At 47.2% G+C, this 16661-nt stretch overlaps 1 protein-coding gene across 1 annotated transcript in view; it reads right to left on the bottom strand.

Annotated features, from left to right (window-relative positions):
• SLC4A5 (solute carrier family 4 member 5) overlaps positions 1-16661 on the bottom strand; it is a 119429-nt gene that overhangs the window by 63529 nt on the left and 39239 nt on the right. Inside the window, exon 4 of the mRNA XM_055107783.1 lies at positions 2759-2888. Within this exon, the coding sequence (XP_054963758.1) occupies positions 2759-2888 (130 nt within the window). The remainder of the gene's footprint in view (positions 1-2758; positions 2889-16661) is intronic.

Genomic DNA, 16661 nt, shown 5'->3' with positions numbered 1-16661 from the left:
TGATAGTCAGGTCTCTGGGGGCCATAAGGCCTTCTTGGCAAGGGCTCCACGGGTGTGTGTGATAGGCCCTCGTGGAGGGTCTGGTCCTGGCAACCATGGCTAGGGCTTCTGGATGCAGACCCTGTCCAGGGTGTGGAGAAGGCACCTTCCCCTTCCTGGGCCTCTGAGAAGGCCCTGCCCAGATTTCCTCCTCTCTATTTGCTCACTCTGGGCAGGAGAGGCCCTCGTTCAGGGCGGACAGTGGCTTCAGGCCCGGGCCCCTCAGAGGTGTTAAGACATAATAACCCAGGGTGGGTCCTGGTCATTTGAAATGTCCCCCTTCCCTGTCAATCTTGGATAGGCATCCTGGGCTCTGCAGCTCTCCCCATGTATCTCTGACCCCAACAGAATTGCTTCCAGACCTATGTCCTTCCCGGGAAGTCAAAACAGTCACTGGAAGTTAGACAGAAAGAGAAAGGGCTGAGAAAATGAGGAAAGGAAGACAAAGTCCATTATCCCTCAAGTGGGAAGTCAGACAGGCCTGGACTGGAATCCATATTCAGCCACCTACATGCTCTGACCCCTGGTGAGCTACTTGCTCCCCTTCACCTCAGTTTCCTATCTATAAAACAGGGATAATGAAAGTTCCACCCACTCAGGGTCACTGTGCAACTTGCAGGAGATAAGCCGTGAATGGATCAGCACAGTAAGTGTTCAAAGAATGGCATCATAGGAAGAGATTCAATGGCTTCCACACAGGGACCGGCCCCAGATGTGGAGCTGGGGATTTGTTCCTCTCTGAGGCCCGCAGGGATTTATTTGCTAGTACACCCAGTGGCTTTTCTTCCAGATACATGGTACGTGGAGTGGGGAAAACCTGGGGGTGTCCAAACCTGTGCCTTCTGCCTCTGCACAGCAACTACCCAGGCTAGTGAGGGAGATGAGCGAGGGAAGAGCCCAGGCCATGGTTGGGGGCAGCTGTCAGGCTCTGGGTGTCACGGTGGCCCCCATGCAGAGACAGACCTGGGCACAGTTGAGTCTATGCACTCTCAACTTGGGCATAATTGCCCCCAAGGGGGCAAAAACTGTTTCTTCGAGGAGTGAAAATATTTTAGATATTACAATGGTTTGTGGTACTCTAGAGCTACACTCGACCTGACAAATCTTATTCCTTTTTTTTTTTTTTTTTTTTGAGACAGAGTCTCACTCTGTTGCCCAGGTTGGAGTGCAATGGCACAACGATGGCTCACTGCAGCCTCAACTTCCCCTGGCTCAGGTGATCTCCCACCTCATCTTTTCAAGTAGCTGAGACTACAGGTGTGTGCCACCACGCCTAGCTAATTTTCTATTTTTATTTTTATTTTTGTAGAGACGAGGTCTTCCTATGTTGTCCAGGCTGGTCTTGAACTCCTGGGCTCAAGCAATCTGCCTGTCTTGGCCTCTCAAAATGTTGGCATTACAGGCATGAGCCACTGTGCCTAGCCCTTATTCCTTATTTCTAATGAAAGAAATTAAATATTAATTTAATAAAGTTGATTTAAATCCAATTAAATTCTTCTCCTGGGGGCAGAGTGGCATCATGTAAAGAAGGTGAAGAAATATTGGCAGTCTGTCTTCCTATCCGAAGGTCCCTCCCGCTGCCTCTTACCATAGCCTTCCTTCCCCTTGGGCTCTTGGGAGCATTGGGCACTGCTGAACAGTCCAGTTAAGTCCCAAGGCCCCTTTGTCGCAGGCACTGGGGATATGAGCAGTGCCAACCACTCTTACTCTGCCCCTCCCTTGGCTCCTGTGACTTCTCCGTGCGGCTCCCCTCCAGTTTCTGCTCTCCGTATATATGGAGTGCTCTCTGCTCCACATGCTTTTCTCCATGGCTCCAACTCTGCAGCCCCAAACTCTGCCAGATAGCCCTCTCCATCTGGATTTTTCCCACCATTCAGACTTGATGTGCCTGGCACACCTTCTCCTTCCTCCAAGAAGCCCTCGCTGTCTACCCCAGCCTGCTTGTTACTTTCCCTTTTACAGCATTTACCTTGAACCATTTTATATTAAAGAACATCCTGGGTAAAAAAGTGAGACCTTATCGCTACAAAAAATAAAAATAATTAGCTGGATGCAGTGGCATGTGACTGAAGTACCAGCTACTTGGGAGGCTGAAGCGGGAGGATTGCTTGAGCCCAGGAGTTTGAGCCTGTGTGCAGTAAGCTATGATTACCCTACTGCACTGAAGCCTGGGCGACATAATGAGACCCTGTCTCTGGAAAAACAACAACAACGAGAAGAATGCAGTTGACCCCTGAACAACATGGATTTTGAACTGCATGGGCCCACTTACACAGGTTTTCTTCAACCAAATGGGGTCAAAAATACAGTATTCATGGGATGCAAAACCTGCATATATGGGCCATTGTTTCATATAGGTAGTTCCACAGGGCCAACTGGGAGACTTGAATATATGCGGGTTTTGCCATCAGCAGGGGGTCCTGGAACCAGTGCCCTATGGATATGGAGGGACAATGGTATATGCCCTTGTATTACTCTCAGAGTTTCATGGATGACTGTTCTATCTTCCCACTTGAACTTTAATTTATTTGAGGATGAAGAGGAATTCATAAGGTTCTGTTTGCTCCTTAGTTCTGGACACCAAGGAAGGCAGCTGGGAGGGTCTTTGTGGACCAGGAAGCTCTCAAGGTACAAGGTGCCACTTCCCACCAGGAGGGTCAGGCAAGCCCAGGCTGTGCGAGACTGAAGTGCCCACCTCCCTCGTGGGGCCCCGCCTCACCTGGCTGACTCCTTCCACTCCATCTGGTCTCCGTCATGCTGCAGAGTATCCATCTCTGTAAAGAGGGTGGGGTTGGGAGCCTCATCTTCCTCCCCCAGGATGTCCTGGAGCTGCTCAGCAGCTGGGGACCCTGCAAAAGAGGGGCAGCAGGTCTGCTGAGTGTCCCATGGAAGGCAGGAGGACCACAAGGCCAACAGAAATGGAGTAGGAGGCAAGCACAAGGGAAAAGTATTTTCTAATTCTGTAAAACTAAGTCCAGCTCCTGGGTGATGCTGGCCTCCTGTAACCATGAATCAGAGGTGGGCGAGATACTCTTTAAGATAAAAGAGATGAAAAGATTTAGTCTGCATTCAGATCCAGGGTCTTGCAGCTGGCAGTGAAGAATGATGGGAAATGGTCGAAGCCAGGGCAGCAGCAAGAACCAGAACTGAAGAGAGAAGTGAGAAGCACTCTGACCCAACTTCAGCTTACCACCTGAGGGGTTCTTCTTCCCACCGGGCCCCAAACAAGCCAACTCCCAACACTGGTCTTGAAAAGGCAGTCAGCCATACAAAAGGACAGCTTGCACACCCTTGTACCATGTGGGCCCACTTTCTTCCTGGGCAAGATGGCAGTCCATTTCTTGAGGCCCCAGCCTGCTTTCCAACTGCCCATTGGAAGTCACTTCCTGGGTGTCCCCCAGGCACCTCAAAACTCAACATTCCTCTCCCAAACACACTTCACCTGTGTTCTTTCTCTCTTTTTCTTTCTTTTCCTTCCTTCCTTCCTTTTCTTCATCTCTCTCTCTCTCCAGTGAATACCTACTATGTGCCAAATAAAGCTATGAAGAAGACCTATGTGTCCTTGCTCTCTTGAGCATGTCCTCTAGTGATAGAGACAGAGAATAAACAAGTCAACAAATCCATAAATGACCATTTCAATGATAAGTTGTCTAAAATAAACAAAATGACCAGGGGAGCTACAGTAGATAGTATGGTCACAAAAGGACTCTCTGAGGAGCTGTGACTTGAAAAATGAGAACGAGCCACTCTGCAGATCTGGAGGAAGAGTGCTCTGCATGTTCCAGACACCCTGTGGTGGAAACGTGCTGGTGAGTGTGGTTCAGCACGTGAGCAAGGGACAGAGAGATGGCATGATGTCAAAGTGGTGACCAATGCCATGACTAAAGGCATCCCTGCCCACCCCACTGCACAGGCTAGACACCCTGGAGTCATCATTACGTCACCTCCCTTCCCCTCATCTTCACACTCATATTGAAATTTTCAGGAACCCCACTGCCCTGCCCCGACGCAATCTCTCGTTCACTGTCTCCTGGGCCTCATCAGGTCTTCCCTTCCTCCAGCCTGTTTCCTCAGTTCATCATTCCTTTCTGTCCTCACTTATTTCTTCATGGACCTCTACTCTTTTCTTCACCACATCCTCCATTCTTTCCCCTTGACTTCCCAATCAAACCAGCCAGGCAATGCCCAAACAAGAATTCACTGGCCCAGTCTCCTCTGCAGGTGTGTCTGAGGGCTTGGGCTGGGGGGTGGCTGGGGTGGGGATGGCAGCACGGAGTGGTAGTGTGGTGGAATCAAATAGAATCCCAATCCAGCTAGACAAGGGTGTGAGTCTCGGGGCTGCCACTTATTCACAAGCAAACTCAGTTGAGTGAGCAGGACTGCTGGGAGGAATACAACAGGTAAGAGAATGAAATACCTGACACAGGGCTTGGAAGGTAACAGCTGCTTAGCCCCTCACCACCAACACCCACACCCAGGCCCATGAGCCCCACTGTAAGGGTTTCCCCTCAGCAAGTCTCAAGTGCAGCAACCTTCCATGCATCCTTGTCAGCGCCCTTACTGTGTCCCTCAAGGCTGTCCCTAACCTTTGCTCCTCTCTTCAAGCTTCTTGATTCAACTCCTACCCCACTTCACCAAGAGAATAAAGGCCTCCAGGCATGAAATCCATCAACATCCTTTCTTCCATCCCCTCAACTCTTTTAGATCCTTATTTCATCAGCTAGTCTTTCTTCACCTGGATCTTCAACTTCCCTCTCTCCACCCTCTTTCTCTCAGCCTAGAAACAGCTCTTCCTACCCAAGACACGTTCCCTGACCCTGCCTGTCTCCTTAGCTCTCCTGCTTGCCTTCTTCTTTCTTTTACCCATACTTCCTAAAGTAGTGGTCTGTGCTCATGGTCTCCATCTCCTCCTTGCCCAATCAGTTCCTGGCCTGCTGCCACTGGCTCAGCCCCCACCACGCTAAGGACATTGACAAAGGCAGAGGTTTCAAACTGACAGTTCAAAGGTGTGTTTAATTCAGGCCTCGCAAAGTATGAAATTTTTTGAAAGTATTGCTAAGATAAAGAATTGTAAGATTTCATATAGAAATCCAGATCTCTGACTTTTCTTGAAAAGTCAGATGTTGTGATCACTGTGCCCACGTTCCTGCTTGGCAACAATCCATGAGAGTTGATGATGGTGCCTTCTTAGGTAAACATATGCTTTTTAGTTTGCCACAGTCCCCACTACTTCTTACTGGTGTCCCGTTAATCTCACTTATTGCCATGCACCCAAATTCACAACCCCTGCCCTCAGATCCCTCTTGTTATTTTAATTGTCAAACCAATAAGCTAATAAAATCAATCAAACCAACAGCACTGAGAAGCTATGGTCTGGCTTATCTCTCTGGAACTTCAGAGGTGATCATCGCCGCTCTGAACTGAAATGTGACTTATGGCTCTTATAACGTGGCAGTTTCTTGATATTTTCCCTCTTTGAAGATTCTCTCTCAATATCTTTCCCTAGTTCCTCTTGCCTGGCTAACACTTAAATCTTGATCTTCCCCAGGATTCTGCTTCATCTTGTTCTCTCTTCTCTCTCCACACTCCTTCCAGGCTAGCTCACGTTATTTGTGGTGTCATTTTATAAATGAGGTCACCCTTGTGTCCAGGCAATACACCCATGTGTATTGAACATTCCAACTGACAATTGGACTGCTCCTTCTGGAAGCTCGGCAGCCTTCTCAAGTCACCCTCAACATATTCAAAACAGCTCTGCATCCCTTCTTTCATCAACCCAGCCCTGCTCTCCTCTGTTTTTATTAATAGCACCTCTAGCCACCTACCCATCTAGACAATGCTGGACTCATTCCTGAAGCTCCTTCTTTTTCACAATTCATGTCCAACTGGACACTAATGTCTTTCATTTGCTTCATAAACATTTTTTGGCTCTCTCCTTTTTTCCCCACCCATTGCCACCATCTTGGTTCTGGCTCTCATCATCTGCTCCTATCACTGCAATAGCCACCTACTGTTGCCATTGCCTCTGGTTGTCCCATTTAATCCCATTCCCTATGTAGCAGTAGAGTGTGCTTTTAAAACATTTCAAACATGTTCACACAATGGGCTCCTGGGAGTCATGGTTCTCTTTGAATAGCACCATAAAACACTATACATATGAGTTAGAAATCATTTTACTAGCAGAACACACTATTATCTACAGAACTCATGGACTCATGTATTTAAATGAATTTTAAATTTCTCAATTTTTCTATTACTTTTTTTTTTGAGACAGAGTCTCACTCTTTTGCTTAGGCTGGAGTGCAGTGGCACAATCTTGGCTCACTGCAACCTCCATCACCTGGGTTCAAGTGATCCTCCCACTTCAGCCTCCAGAGCAGCTGGGAGTACTAGCTCATGTCACCACGCCTGGCTAACTTTTGTATTTTCTGTAGAGACGAGGTTTCACCATGTTGCCCAGGCTGGTCTCGAACTCCTGAGCTCAAGAAATCCACCTGCTTCAGCCTCCTAAAGTGCCAGGATTAAAGGTATGAGCCACTGGACCCAGCCTATTACTTTTAACTTACATCCTTTCCATTGTCTTATTGATTGCTGGCGCTTGCTAGCAGACACCAAATGTTTAAAGAAATTTTATAGACAAAAAACCAACAATTGAGAAAATAACCTTATTTTTTCTTAAAATTGAGAAAACTGTGACTGCTTGATTCTGAGGGGCCATACCAATTCTCCCTGGGATCAGAAATCAGTAACTACTCTTTTAAAATGTAGATTTGATGTACCTTGGAGGATTGCATGAAAAAGAAAATAAAATATAAAATAAAATAAAATGTAGATTTGATTATGTTATTCACCAGTTGAAAAACTTTCAATGTCTCTCTATTGCCTAAAGCCTAGGGGTCAGTGACATGGCTCAAACCATCCCTCATAATCTAGCCCTAACCTGCCTTTCTAGGTTCTAGCATGTCCCACACCCAGCCACCCTGACCCCAGCCACAGCAGACCACATCCCTGAAGAGGAGGGCATGCTACTCCTTGGGCCCCTGTGCCTGCCATTCCATAAGTCTGGAATCCCCTTTCCCCTTCAAGGCCAGACAAGAAGGCAAATAAACGGACAGGTCCTGGAGAGAGGAGACAGGCAGAGAGCAGGATGCAAACCAGTTCTGCCTGGGGCATTACCTGCTCCCTGGAACAGCTGAGCGCTGGGGTCCCTGGCTGTCGATGCTGCCTCTGGCCCCAGCCTGCTTCCGCTGCTGCCTCCCTGGCTGCTACTTCCACAGGTCCTCTTCTTCACACAACAAACTCACTTTTGTTTCCAGTTAAGCACCAGGGGAGGTGTGGGGAGAGAAGAAGGGGGGCTTGGGGGGAGAAAAAGAGAGAGAGAAAAGGAATGTGTGAAGGACTGGGGAGGTGGAGAGAGAGGCTATATGTAGAGAGAACACAGGTGTGCTAAGTGTAAGTGTGAGAAAGATTATGCAAAAGTGTTTGAGAGAGAAAAGCTACACTGAGTTAATTAAAGATCTGAGAGAGAGAGAGAGAGAGAGAGAAGTGAGAGAGAGAGAGAGAAGTGAGCAAGAGAGAGAGAGAAGTGAGAGGGTGAGAGAGAAATCTCAGGTGCACTAGAGAGAGAAATGCTCAGTGGCTGCAGCAGAACCTCAAGCAGGAAGCCGGGTCTCCACAGCAGCAGGGGTGGTGGCAGCTGAGGACCTGTGAGAGGACTGGCAAAACTGCCCCTTTACCCCCTTCCCCATGAGTGCTTCCTATGTGCCTGTGGTCTGTAGGAGAGCCCAGGCTCCTCTCTGCAGGCCCCTTTATAAAGGCAGGGGTAGGATGTGCTGTGAGATTCCCCGGGGCCTCCTTAGGAGCCTTGGTGGCAGGTGAGCTGGCTGGAGAGGAACCTAGCAGGGCCCTTCCTCTCCACCACACAGCCCCAAAGGTGGAGTGGGGTTGCTGGAGGGGAGTGTTTGCTGTGGGGTCTCACACTGACCAAGCAGTGCTTCGATAATGTGCTATGTAGCTGGTTTCTTTCCTCCCCATCTTTAAACCCAAACTCCTGATACACTTCCTGTTCCTCCACCTCTCAGGCAAAGTGCCAAGTGTCCCCACTTGGCAGGGGTTTTCTGAGAGCCCACGGACAGTGGAAGCTGGTCACTTCAGAGTGTGAGGTAAACTCCACTGGGGAATTATTTTGCTCTTCTGAGAAACTCCTAATCTCCTGGGTTTGGTTTAACAAGTGCTTACTGAGTACTTAGAATGTGCCAAGGTTGATTGGAGGTCACTGAGTGGTGGCTGCTCCAGGGAGTTACAAACCCTGAATTCACTAAGTCTTAGAGCTGGGAGGGAGCTTAGTGATGGTCAAGTCCAAACCCTTCATTTCACGGATGAGAAAACCAAGACCCAGTTTACCCCATAGGCCCCCTAGGCCCCAACACAGGTTAGCAGAGCCTGGGGGAGAACAGACATCTGACATTCTCCCCCTACACTGCCCCATTGAGGCTGGCTCCACTGGTGACATTTTCATACCTGAGGCTCGAGGATCAAGTACGCCCATTTTATTATTTTATTTTTAGAGACAGGGTCTCGCTATGTTTTGCAAGGCTGGTTTCGAACTCCTGTGCTCAGACAATCCTTCCGCCTCAGCCTCCCATAGTGTTGGGATTACAGGTGTGAGCCATCACACCTGGCCACAAGTATGCCCGTTTTAAAGCTGAGAAAACAGAAGCAGAGGACACCAGGCCCTGCCTGAGGGTCCCAGGCTCTGCAGCTTCCACTGCACTGTGGCTGAGGTTGACCCAGCTCCTTCTGAGTGGCCACAGCAGGCCACACCAAGTCAGGCCCTGTGGGTGGCCTCAATACCCAAAAAAAGATGGCCAAGGATCCCAAAAAGACCCTCTTTATTCATGTGGTGTTTTAAGAGCCCAGACCTGGGCTCAACTCCAGACTCTGCTATTACTAGCAGTAGGATCCTGGTAAGACATCAAGCTCCCACTGAGCCTTAGTTTCCTCATCTATGAAGTGGTAATAATCACGCCCCCCTCACTGGACTGTGGCAGGGATTCAATGAGATAATACATGTAATGTGACTGGCTGGCACAGCACTCGTGTACACCAGTCGCTCAATAGGTGATATTGCTATTATTGTTGATGCCAGCAGGTGAGACGCTTCCTCTGTTACTACCAGTCACCAGCCTGTTCCCTCTAAACATTCCAAGGGCCCAATCCTTCTCAGCTTCTAGACTCCATGCTCCTCCCATGCTAACTCTGGCCCTCCATCCCAGGCCCCTACGCTGTCTCTGCCCCTCCCTTCTGCCCACAGAAGGTTTAGCTCACCACATGCTGGGCCACTGGGTCAGGGTTTCTCTAATGCCCTGCGGATCCCACATGTGTGCAGCACGTCAGAAGTTAATCCACATAATGAGAAATGCCACAGGTAATAGCCCCTCTGTTCTATAGCTAACAGCAAGAGTCACAAAGTGCCAGCCCAACTATAGGAATGGATTCTAACAGCAGTTGCTGGGAGAAACATAACCTCCGTGGGGACCGCTTCAGGAGGCATATTAAAGCCACACAAAGAATCATGCTTTTACTGGGTGGGGACTGACTTAGCACAAAATGATCTAGTGGCCTGCAAACTAGCAAGCAGTGTGGACTTCAACTCTTAGTAAATATCTGGGAGCCATTATTGCCATCTGGAAGTCAACATCAGGACACGATCCTGGGGTCCTCAGCTCTGGGCAAGTCCTTTCAGACATTCTCTCTCTCATCGGCTCCCTGATGGGTGGCTACACGGTCAGCTTTGTGAGGTCAGGGCCTATCTTGTTCACATCGCACTGCTGGCCCCTGACATGGGTTCACACAGCATGTGTACTCAATGCATATTTGCTGGGTGAATGGATTTGACTGCCTGACACTCGGGAGTATATTTGCTGAGGCTTGCCTCAGCAAGAGAGGAGCCAAGAACAAGGAAACGGAGCTGAGGGTGAAGCAGAGGGGGCAGGGATGGGGGGATTCGGGTGACTCCAGGCCACTGACTATTGGGGAGTGGGAGAGGGAACCCAAAGGAGCCAAAAACCATTCTTGCCAACTGTGTGAAGTAGGTCTTGGAGGCCCTGAGTCCTAGTTTCATGGGCAATAACATTCTTTTTCTAGAAGGCTGTATACAAACTCCAAGTGTACCCTCTGAGAGAGGAAGAGGAGAGAATCTGCTGACTTGCTGTGTTCACGGGAATCCTTCCTGGGGTGGGTGGCTTTGGAATGTCTGCCCAGCCCATGTCCCCCCCTCCCATAAGGATGACCCTGGGCAGCCGTGTTTGTGTGACATGTAACCTGTGCTCCTGGCCACAATGAATTGGAGCAGGAATGGTTCATTGGACACCTGTCCCAAGCCTGTGAATTTTGAATTGGGTCTCTGAGTTAGCTGGGCCTTTCCTGATGGTTTCTGGGAGACAGAGCTGGTAAATGGAAGAGGCAGAAAGGGCTGGGCTGCAAAGAGAGGAAGCAGCCTAGAGGCAAAGCTGTGGGAAAGGGCTGTGTACACCCAGAGAGGGGGCTGAGAAGGCACTGCGCTCACCCACTTGAGCCCGGCTCTTCGTTTTGCTTTGGGACAGTGAGAAACTCCTTTGTTCTTGTAATATAAACAATCTCTCCCCACACCCCTTCTCTCTCTGCTTCCCCAAGCCAGTTCAAATAGGTTTCTGGCATTGTGATAAAATTACCTTCTTAATCATTAGTCCCCTTTGTATGAAATTCTAGAGTGTGGAGATTTTTTTCTGAGTACCTTCTTGAAAACCGTAAGTGTAAAGGTTATAAAAGAATGTTGAGTCACTGTCATAAGAATAGTTAGATTAAGCCTAGTCATGTGAAAAGTAAAAGAGCGGGGAGTAAAAAAAGTCAGGGCAGGCCTAAAGAAAGAAAGAGACGCAAAGGAAACACTCCGTGACCTTGGATAAGGGAGGAAGCTCAGCTGGGTCAGAGGGGCTGGCAGAGCCTGGCATGTGCATGGCCAGCCCCCGAAAAGTGCTTGTGGATGGAGCCAAGGCTGGAGAAGGCCTAAGTATTTTGGGGGTCAGGGGAGACTCAGTCAAGGCTAGCTGAGAAATTCAGATAAGAGATCCCTCCGTCTTTCCCATCAGAGTCCCCTACGCCACTCTGGACCTACCAGGCCTGGGAAGGGCAACAACCTCAGTGTGAAATCAGAAAGGCCCCGAGCATTATAAGACCCAACAGCAAAAAGAGAACAACGATATCCATCTCATTGGCGCACAAGGGAAGGAGAATCAGACGTTTCTGGAAAACCAAAAGGGTAAAAGGCAATTATTACTCATGATTTAAGATTTAAAAATGTCACCAAGAGTCTTCAATTTGCATGTTGTCCTTATTGTTCTGTTTTGGTAGATATAAATGCAGTATAATGAAGAAGCTGTCATTTAAAACCAAACTGAACAGTTGCTCTGCTTTTTCCTTCCAAGCCAAGAGGGGTATGGAGCCTAATGATATCAGTAGGAAGTTGAAACTTGATCCCGCTTCTTTCATCTGACAGAGGCCAGTGGGGAGGGAGAAAGGAGAGAAGAATATTTAAAGGCCTCTCAGTTTTTTGGATTTTTTTTTTTTTTTTTTTTTGAGACACAGTCTCGCTCTGTCGCCCAGTGCACTGACGCAATCTCAGCTAACTACAACCTCTGCCTCCAGTGTTCAAGCGATTCTTGTGCCTCAGCCTCCTGAGTACCTGGGATTACAGGTGTCTGCCACCACGCCTGGCTAATTTTTATATTTTTAGTAGAAACTGGGTTCGCCATGTTGGCCAGACTGGTCTCAAACTCCTGGCCTCAAGTGATCCGCCTGCCTCAGCCTCCCGAAGTGCTGGGATTACAGGTGTGAGCCACCATGCCTGGCCCTCTTTCAGTTCTTTTATGCTGCATAAGCGCTAGACTGAGAGATGGTCTTTGTGTTTAGTTCAACACATTATGAGTCCAGTTGGGTGAAAATGGGCTCTGAGCTAAGGTGAGAGAGACCGAGGTAAATCATATGACAGGTAAAGTGAGTGGAGTGAGTGTGTGTGTGTTGGAGAGGGGGTGCTGAGGAGAGGGGGCTCAGAAACCGAGAAGCAAGGAGATATGAGGAGACTCAGGAGGGCAGTGATGGGGGGTGGGAGTTGCCAAAAATATGGTAGGCAGGTGAAACTACAGAGGAAGGTGGCCAAGGGGAAATCTTCAGTGGCCAGAGGATTTTTAAGAACAGGGATATCTAATATCTCATTTTAAAAATTGAGTATCTTGGCCAGATGCAGTGGCTCATGCCTATAATTCCAGGACTTTGGGAGGCCGAAGTGGGTGGATCATTTGAGGTCAGGAGTTCAAGACCAGCCTGGCCAACATGGTGAAACCCCGCCTCTGATAAAAATACAAAAATTAGCCGGGTGTGGTGGCGGGTGCCTGTAGTTCCAGCTACTCAGGAGGCAGAAGCAAGAGAATTGCTTGAATCTGGGAGGTAGAGGTTGCAGTGAGCAGAGATCATACCACTGCACTCCAGCCTGGGCAATAGAGGGAGACTCCTTCTCAAAAACAAAAAACAAAACAAAAAAGAAAAAGAAAAAATTGAGTATCTCTGCAAAGTAAACCCCCTCCATGGTTCTGAACCTTCAACAAAGCCTGCTGCTCACCTATATGCCTTAAACGACCAATTTTGAGGAAACCACAGCAGGGCAGAACTCCATACCTGGGCTTTCCTGGAGGTGAAAGCAGAGAACAGATGCCAAAGGTGAAGCACAGTGAGACTGAGTCCACCAAGCAGGGACTTGGAGCCAGGGCAACACTGAGACTAGAAGCCTTTGGAAATTCACAGACATTTAAGCAAAGGTGTGGGCCTATTCTAGAATGTGGCAAGGAGGCTGGAGTCTATTTTAGTTAACCACATGGAATAAGGTTATAAAAACTTTATATTAGGATTTTCATTGGTTCACTTGCAAATTCAGGCTCTCAACCCATTTCCCCTTAAGGTCTTAAGGTCACTAACTCAAGATTCTCTCCTGGTAGGGTTTTTTGCTTGAGTTTTGTTTTTGTTTTTTAGGAGAACAGCCCTCTTGGCTAGGGAGGGAATGAAGTATATGTTGAAAATTCGGGGAGATCTTGGTTTTAAGGTGTTAAAGGGCAAGAAGAGAGTGGTATAGAAACAGACTTCCTTGAGGTAATTTTAATTTGCCTTCCTTCCCCAGCCCCAGGGTTGGGGGGAGCATAAAAGGTCTAGAATGATCTTTATCCTTTCTCCTTTTTCTTCCTCCTTTTCTCTTTTCTAACTTCTCCCCTCTTCAGCACTTCCTTCAAGATCCAAATTAAGTAGACAAAGGTGAGGAAGCCACCCCTATTTTAAAGTTTCAAACCCTAAAAGAAAGCCAATTGTCGGCCAGGCACTGTGGCTCACGTCTGTAATCCTAGCACTTTGGGAGGCCGAGGCAGGTGGATCACTTGAGTCACTTGAGGTCAGGAGTTTGAAACCAGCCTGGCCAACATGGTGAAACCCGTCTCTACTAAAAATACAAAAAAAAAAAAAATAGCTAGGTGTGGTGGCACATGCCTGTAATCCCAGCTACTCGGGAGGCTGAGGCAGGAAAATTGCTTGAACCTGGAGCGGAGGTTGTAGTGAGCCGAGATCGTGCCACTGCCCTCCAGCTTGGGTGACGGAGCAAGACTCTGTCTCAAAAAAAAAAAAAAAAAAAAAAAAGAAAGCCAGTTGTCTTTGCTCCTATGTTTGAAACGTGGCCTGCCTCAGGGACTCCTTAGTGCAGGAGATGTTTTAGAGATAAACTTATTTTCTATCCTAACCCTTGCTCCTTCCTTATCAGAAAAGAAAGACAACATGAAACATGTCTTTGGTCCTAAGGCTTTGGAACCTTGTGAGGTTCCAGTGTCTTAATAGAAAGTCTTTCTCTCCTTTACTTCTCATCTTAGGGTAATTTTGATCTTTTGGTGATCCCAGCGCTGCTCAATACCTGGCAAATAGATGAAGGCTTGAATATTTTTCACACTCCTTCCATCAGAAGGATCTCATAAGCTTCTCAGTACCAACGAGGGCAGCCAAATCAAACAAATGCCCACTTGTAGAGGAAAAAGATTTGGGCGTGGTGCTCTTAAATTGGGTTAATGTGTATAAAGTGAACCAAGTGTATAAAGTGAACCAGTGTATAAAGTTAACTATACGTTAAGTGCCTACCATGCACCATGCACCATGTGAGGTATCTAATATCTATTTATCTCTCATTTAACAACTCATAGCAATCTGGCATGAACAACCATGCAGTTTGCCTAGGACCGATCTGGTTTTAGCACTGAAAGTCCTTCCTCCCTCATCCTGGGACAAATCTCAGTCCTGGGCAGACTGAAACAATTGGCCACCCTGCAACAATCTTTCACTCTCCAGATGAGAATACTGAGACTCCAGGGTCTACACACCCCGGTTGGGCTTGACTGACCTTGTTTCTCTTAAATTGGCTCCAGTTCTTATTAGCAGCCTAGAAAAGTGGAAGTGCAACCACATTTCTAAAGCTGCTTCTAATCCTCTTTCTCCTAATGGCCTCTCAAGAGGTTTTCACAGCCAGAAAACACATTTTTCCCCCCCAGGGTAGAAACCCTGGCTCCTACTGACTTTCACCACAGCTTGATGATTCTATTCATCATATGAGTTCTGCTTCAGTCAAAATTGATTAGCTACTAAGTATTGACTTCCTAAATTATTAATATATTCACATTGGGGGAAGGTGTGGTAAGGAGGGAGAGAGAAAATAAATAAACCAACTGCTATGGCCTATTATTTCCTACCTATCTATTCCCTTCAACATGAGGCAATTTGGCTACTTGAAAGGACATCATTATCAGCCTGGGTCCAATATGGTGACTGACCAATGACATCTTATAAAGGAAAGCAATGTAGTGAAAGAGCAAGCACAGTCTTTGGAGTCAATAGATCTGTTTTTATTTCCCACATTCACTGATGAACATCAGCATTATGCTACATCTCTTTGAATCTTAGTTTCACAATCTGAAGATGGGGATAATAATATCTCCCTTTTACTGTTGGTGTGAGGATTAATTGAGAAGATGTAATTCCAGATTTCAAGCTATATTACAAAGCTATAGTAATCTAAACAGTATGGTACTGGCATTAAGACAGGCACGTGGACCAAGGGAATATAATAGAAAGCACAGAAACATGCACACATACATGGTCAACTAGTATCTGACAAGGGTGGTAAGAATACACAAAGTGAAAAGATTAGTCTCTCCAGTAAATGGTGTTGAGAAGAATGGATATCCACGTGCAGAAGAATAAAATTGGACCCCATCTTATACCACTGACAAAAAATTAACTTGAAATGGATTAAAGGCTTAAATGTAAGACCTCAAAACATAAAAGTGCTAAAGGAAAACAGGAGAAAAGTTGTTTAACATTGGTCTTGGCAGTGATTTCTTTTGGATATGGCACCAAAAGCACAGGTAACAAAAGCAAAAATAAACTAGTGCAACAATATCATATGAAAAGGCTTCTGCATGGCAAAGGAAACAATCAACAAAATGAAAAGGCAACCCATAGAACGGGAGAAAAGATTTGCAAGCCATATATCTGATAAGGGCTTAATACCCAAAATATATAAGGAACTCATACAACTCAATAGCAAAAAGAAAAAAATCCTATTTTTAAATGGGCAAAGGAAGCCAGATACAGTGGCATGTGCCTGTTGTCCCAGTGCCTCAGGAAGCTGAGGCAAGAGGACAGCTTGATCCCAGGAGTTCAAGTCCAGCCTGGGCAACACAGTGAGACCCTTAAAAAAATGCCAAGGATCTGAATAGATGTTTTTCTAAAGAAGACGTATAATATGGTTTGGCTGTGTCACCACCCAACTCTCATCTTGAATTGTAGCTCCTATAATCCCCATGTGTCATGGGAGGGACCTGGTGGGAGGTAATTTAATCATGAGGGCGGGTTTTTCCCACGTTCTCATGATAGTGAATAAATCTCGTCAGGCGCAGTGGCTCATGCCTGTAATCCCAGCACTTTGGGAGGCCGAGGAAGGCAGATCACCTGAGGCTGGGAGTTCAAGACCAGCCTGACCAACATGGAGAAACCCCATGTCTACTAAAAACACAAAAATTAGCTGGGCGTGGTGGCGCATGCATGTAATCCCAGATACTTGGGAGGCTGAGGCAGGAGAATTGCCTGAACCCGGGAGGCAGAGGTTGCGGTGAGCTGAGATTGTGCCATTGCACTCCATCCTGGGCAATAAGAGCGAAACTCCATCTCAATAAATAAATAAATTTCATGTGACCTGATGGTTTTATAAAGAGCAGTTCCCCTGCACATTCTCTCTTGTGTGCTGCTATGTAAAACATGCCTTTGCTCCTCCTTCACCTTCTGCCATGATTGTGAGCCCTCTCCAGCCATGTGGAACTGTGAGTCCATTAAGCCTCTTTTTCTTTATAAATTACCCAGTCTCAGTTATGTCTTTGTTAGCAGCGTGAGAATGGACTAATACAACATAGAAATGGCCAATAGGTACATGAAAAAGTGCTCACCGTCACTAATTATCAGGGAAATGCAAATTAAAACCAAAACCATAGTGAGATGTCACCTCATAC

The sequence above is a fragment of the Pan paniscus genome, chromosome 12 (assembly GCF_029289425.2).
Source record: "Pan paniscus chromosome 12, NHGRI_mPanPan1-v2.0_pri, whole genome shotgun sequence".
Taxonomy (NCBI): Eukaryota; Metazoa; Chordata; class Mammalia; order Primates; family Hominidae; genus Pan; species Pan paniscus.
Note: the sequence above shows the minus strand (reverse complement) of the source record. Positions and strands in the feature narration are given on the sequence as shown.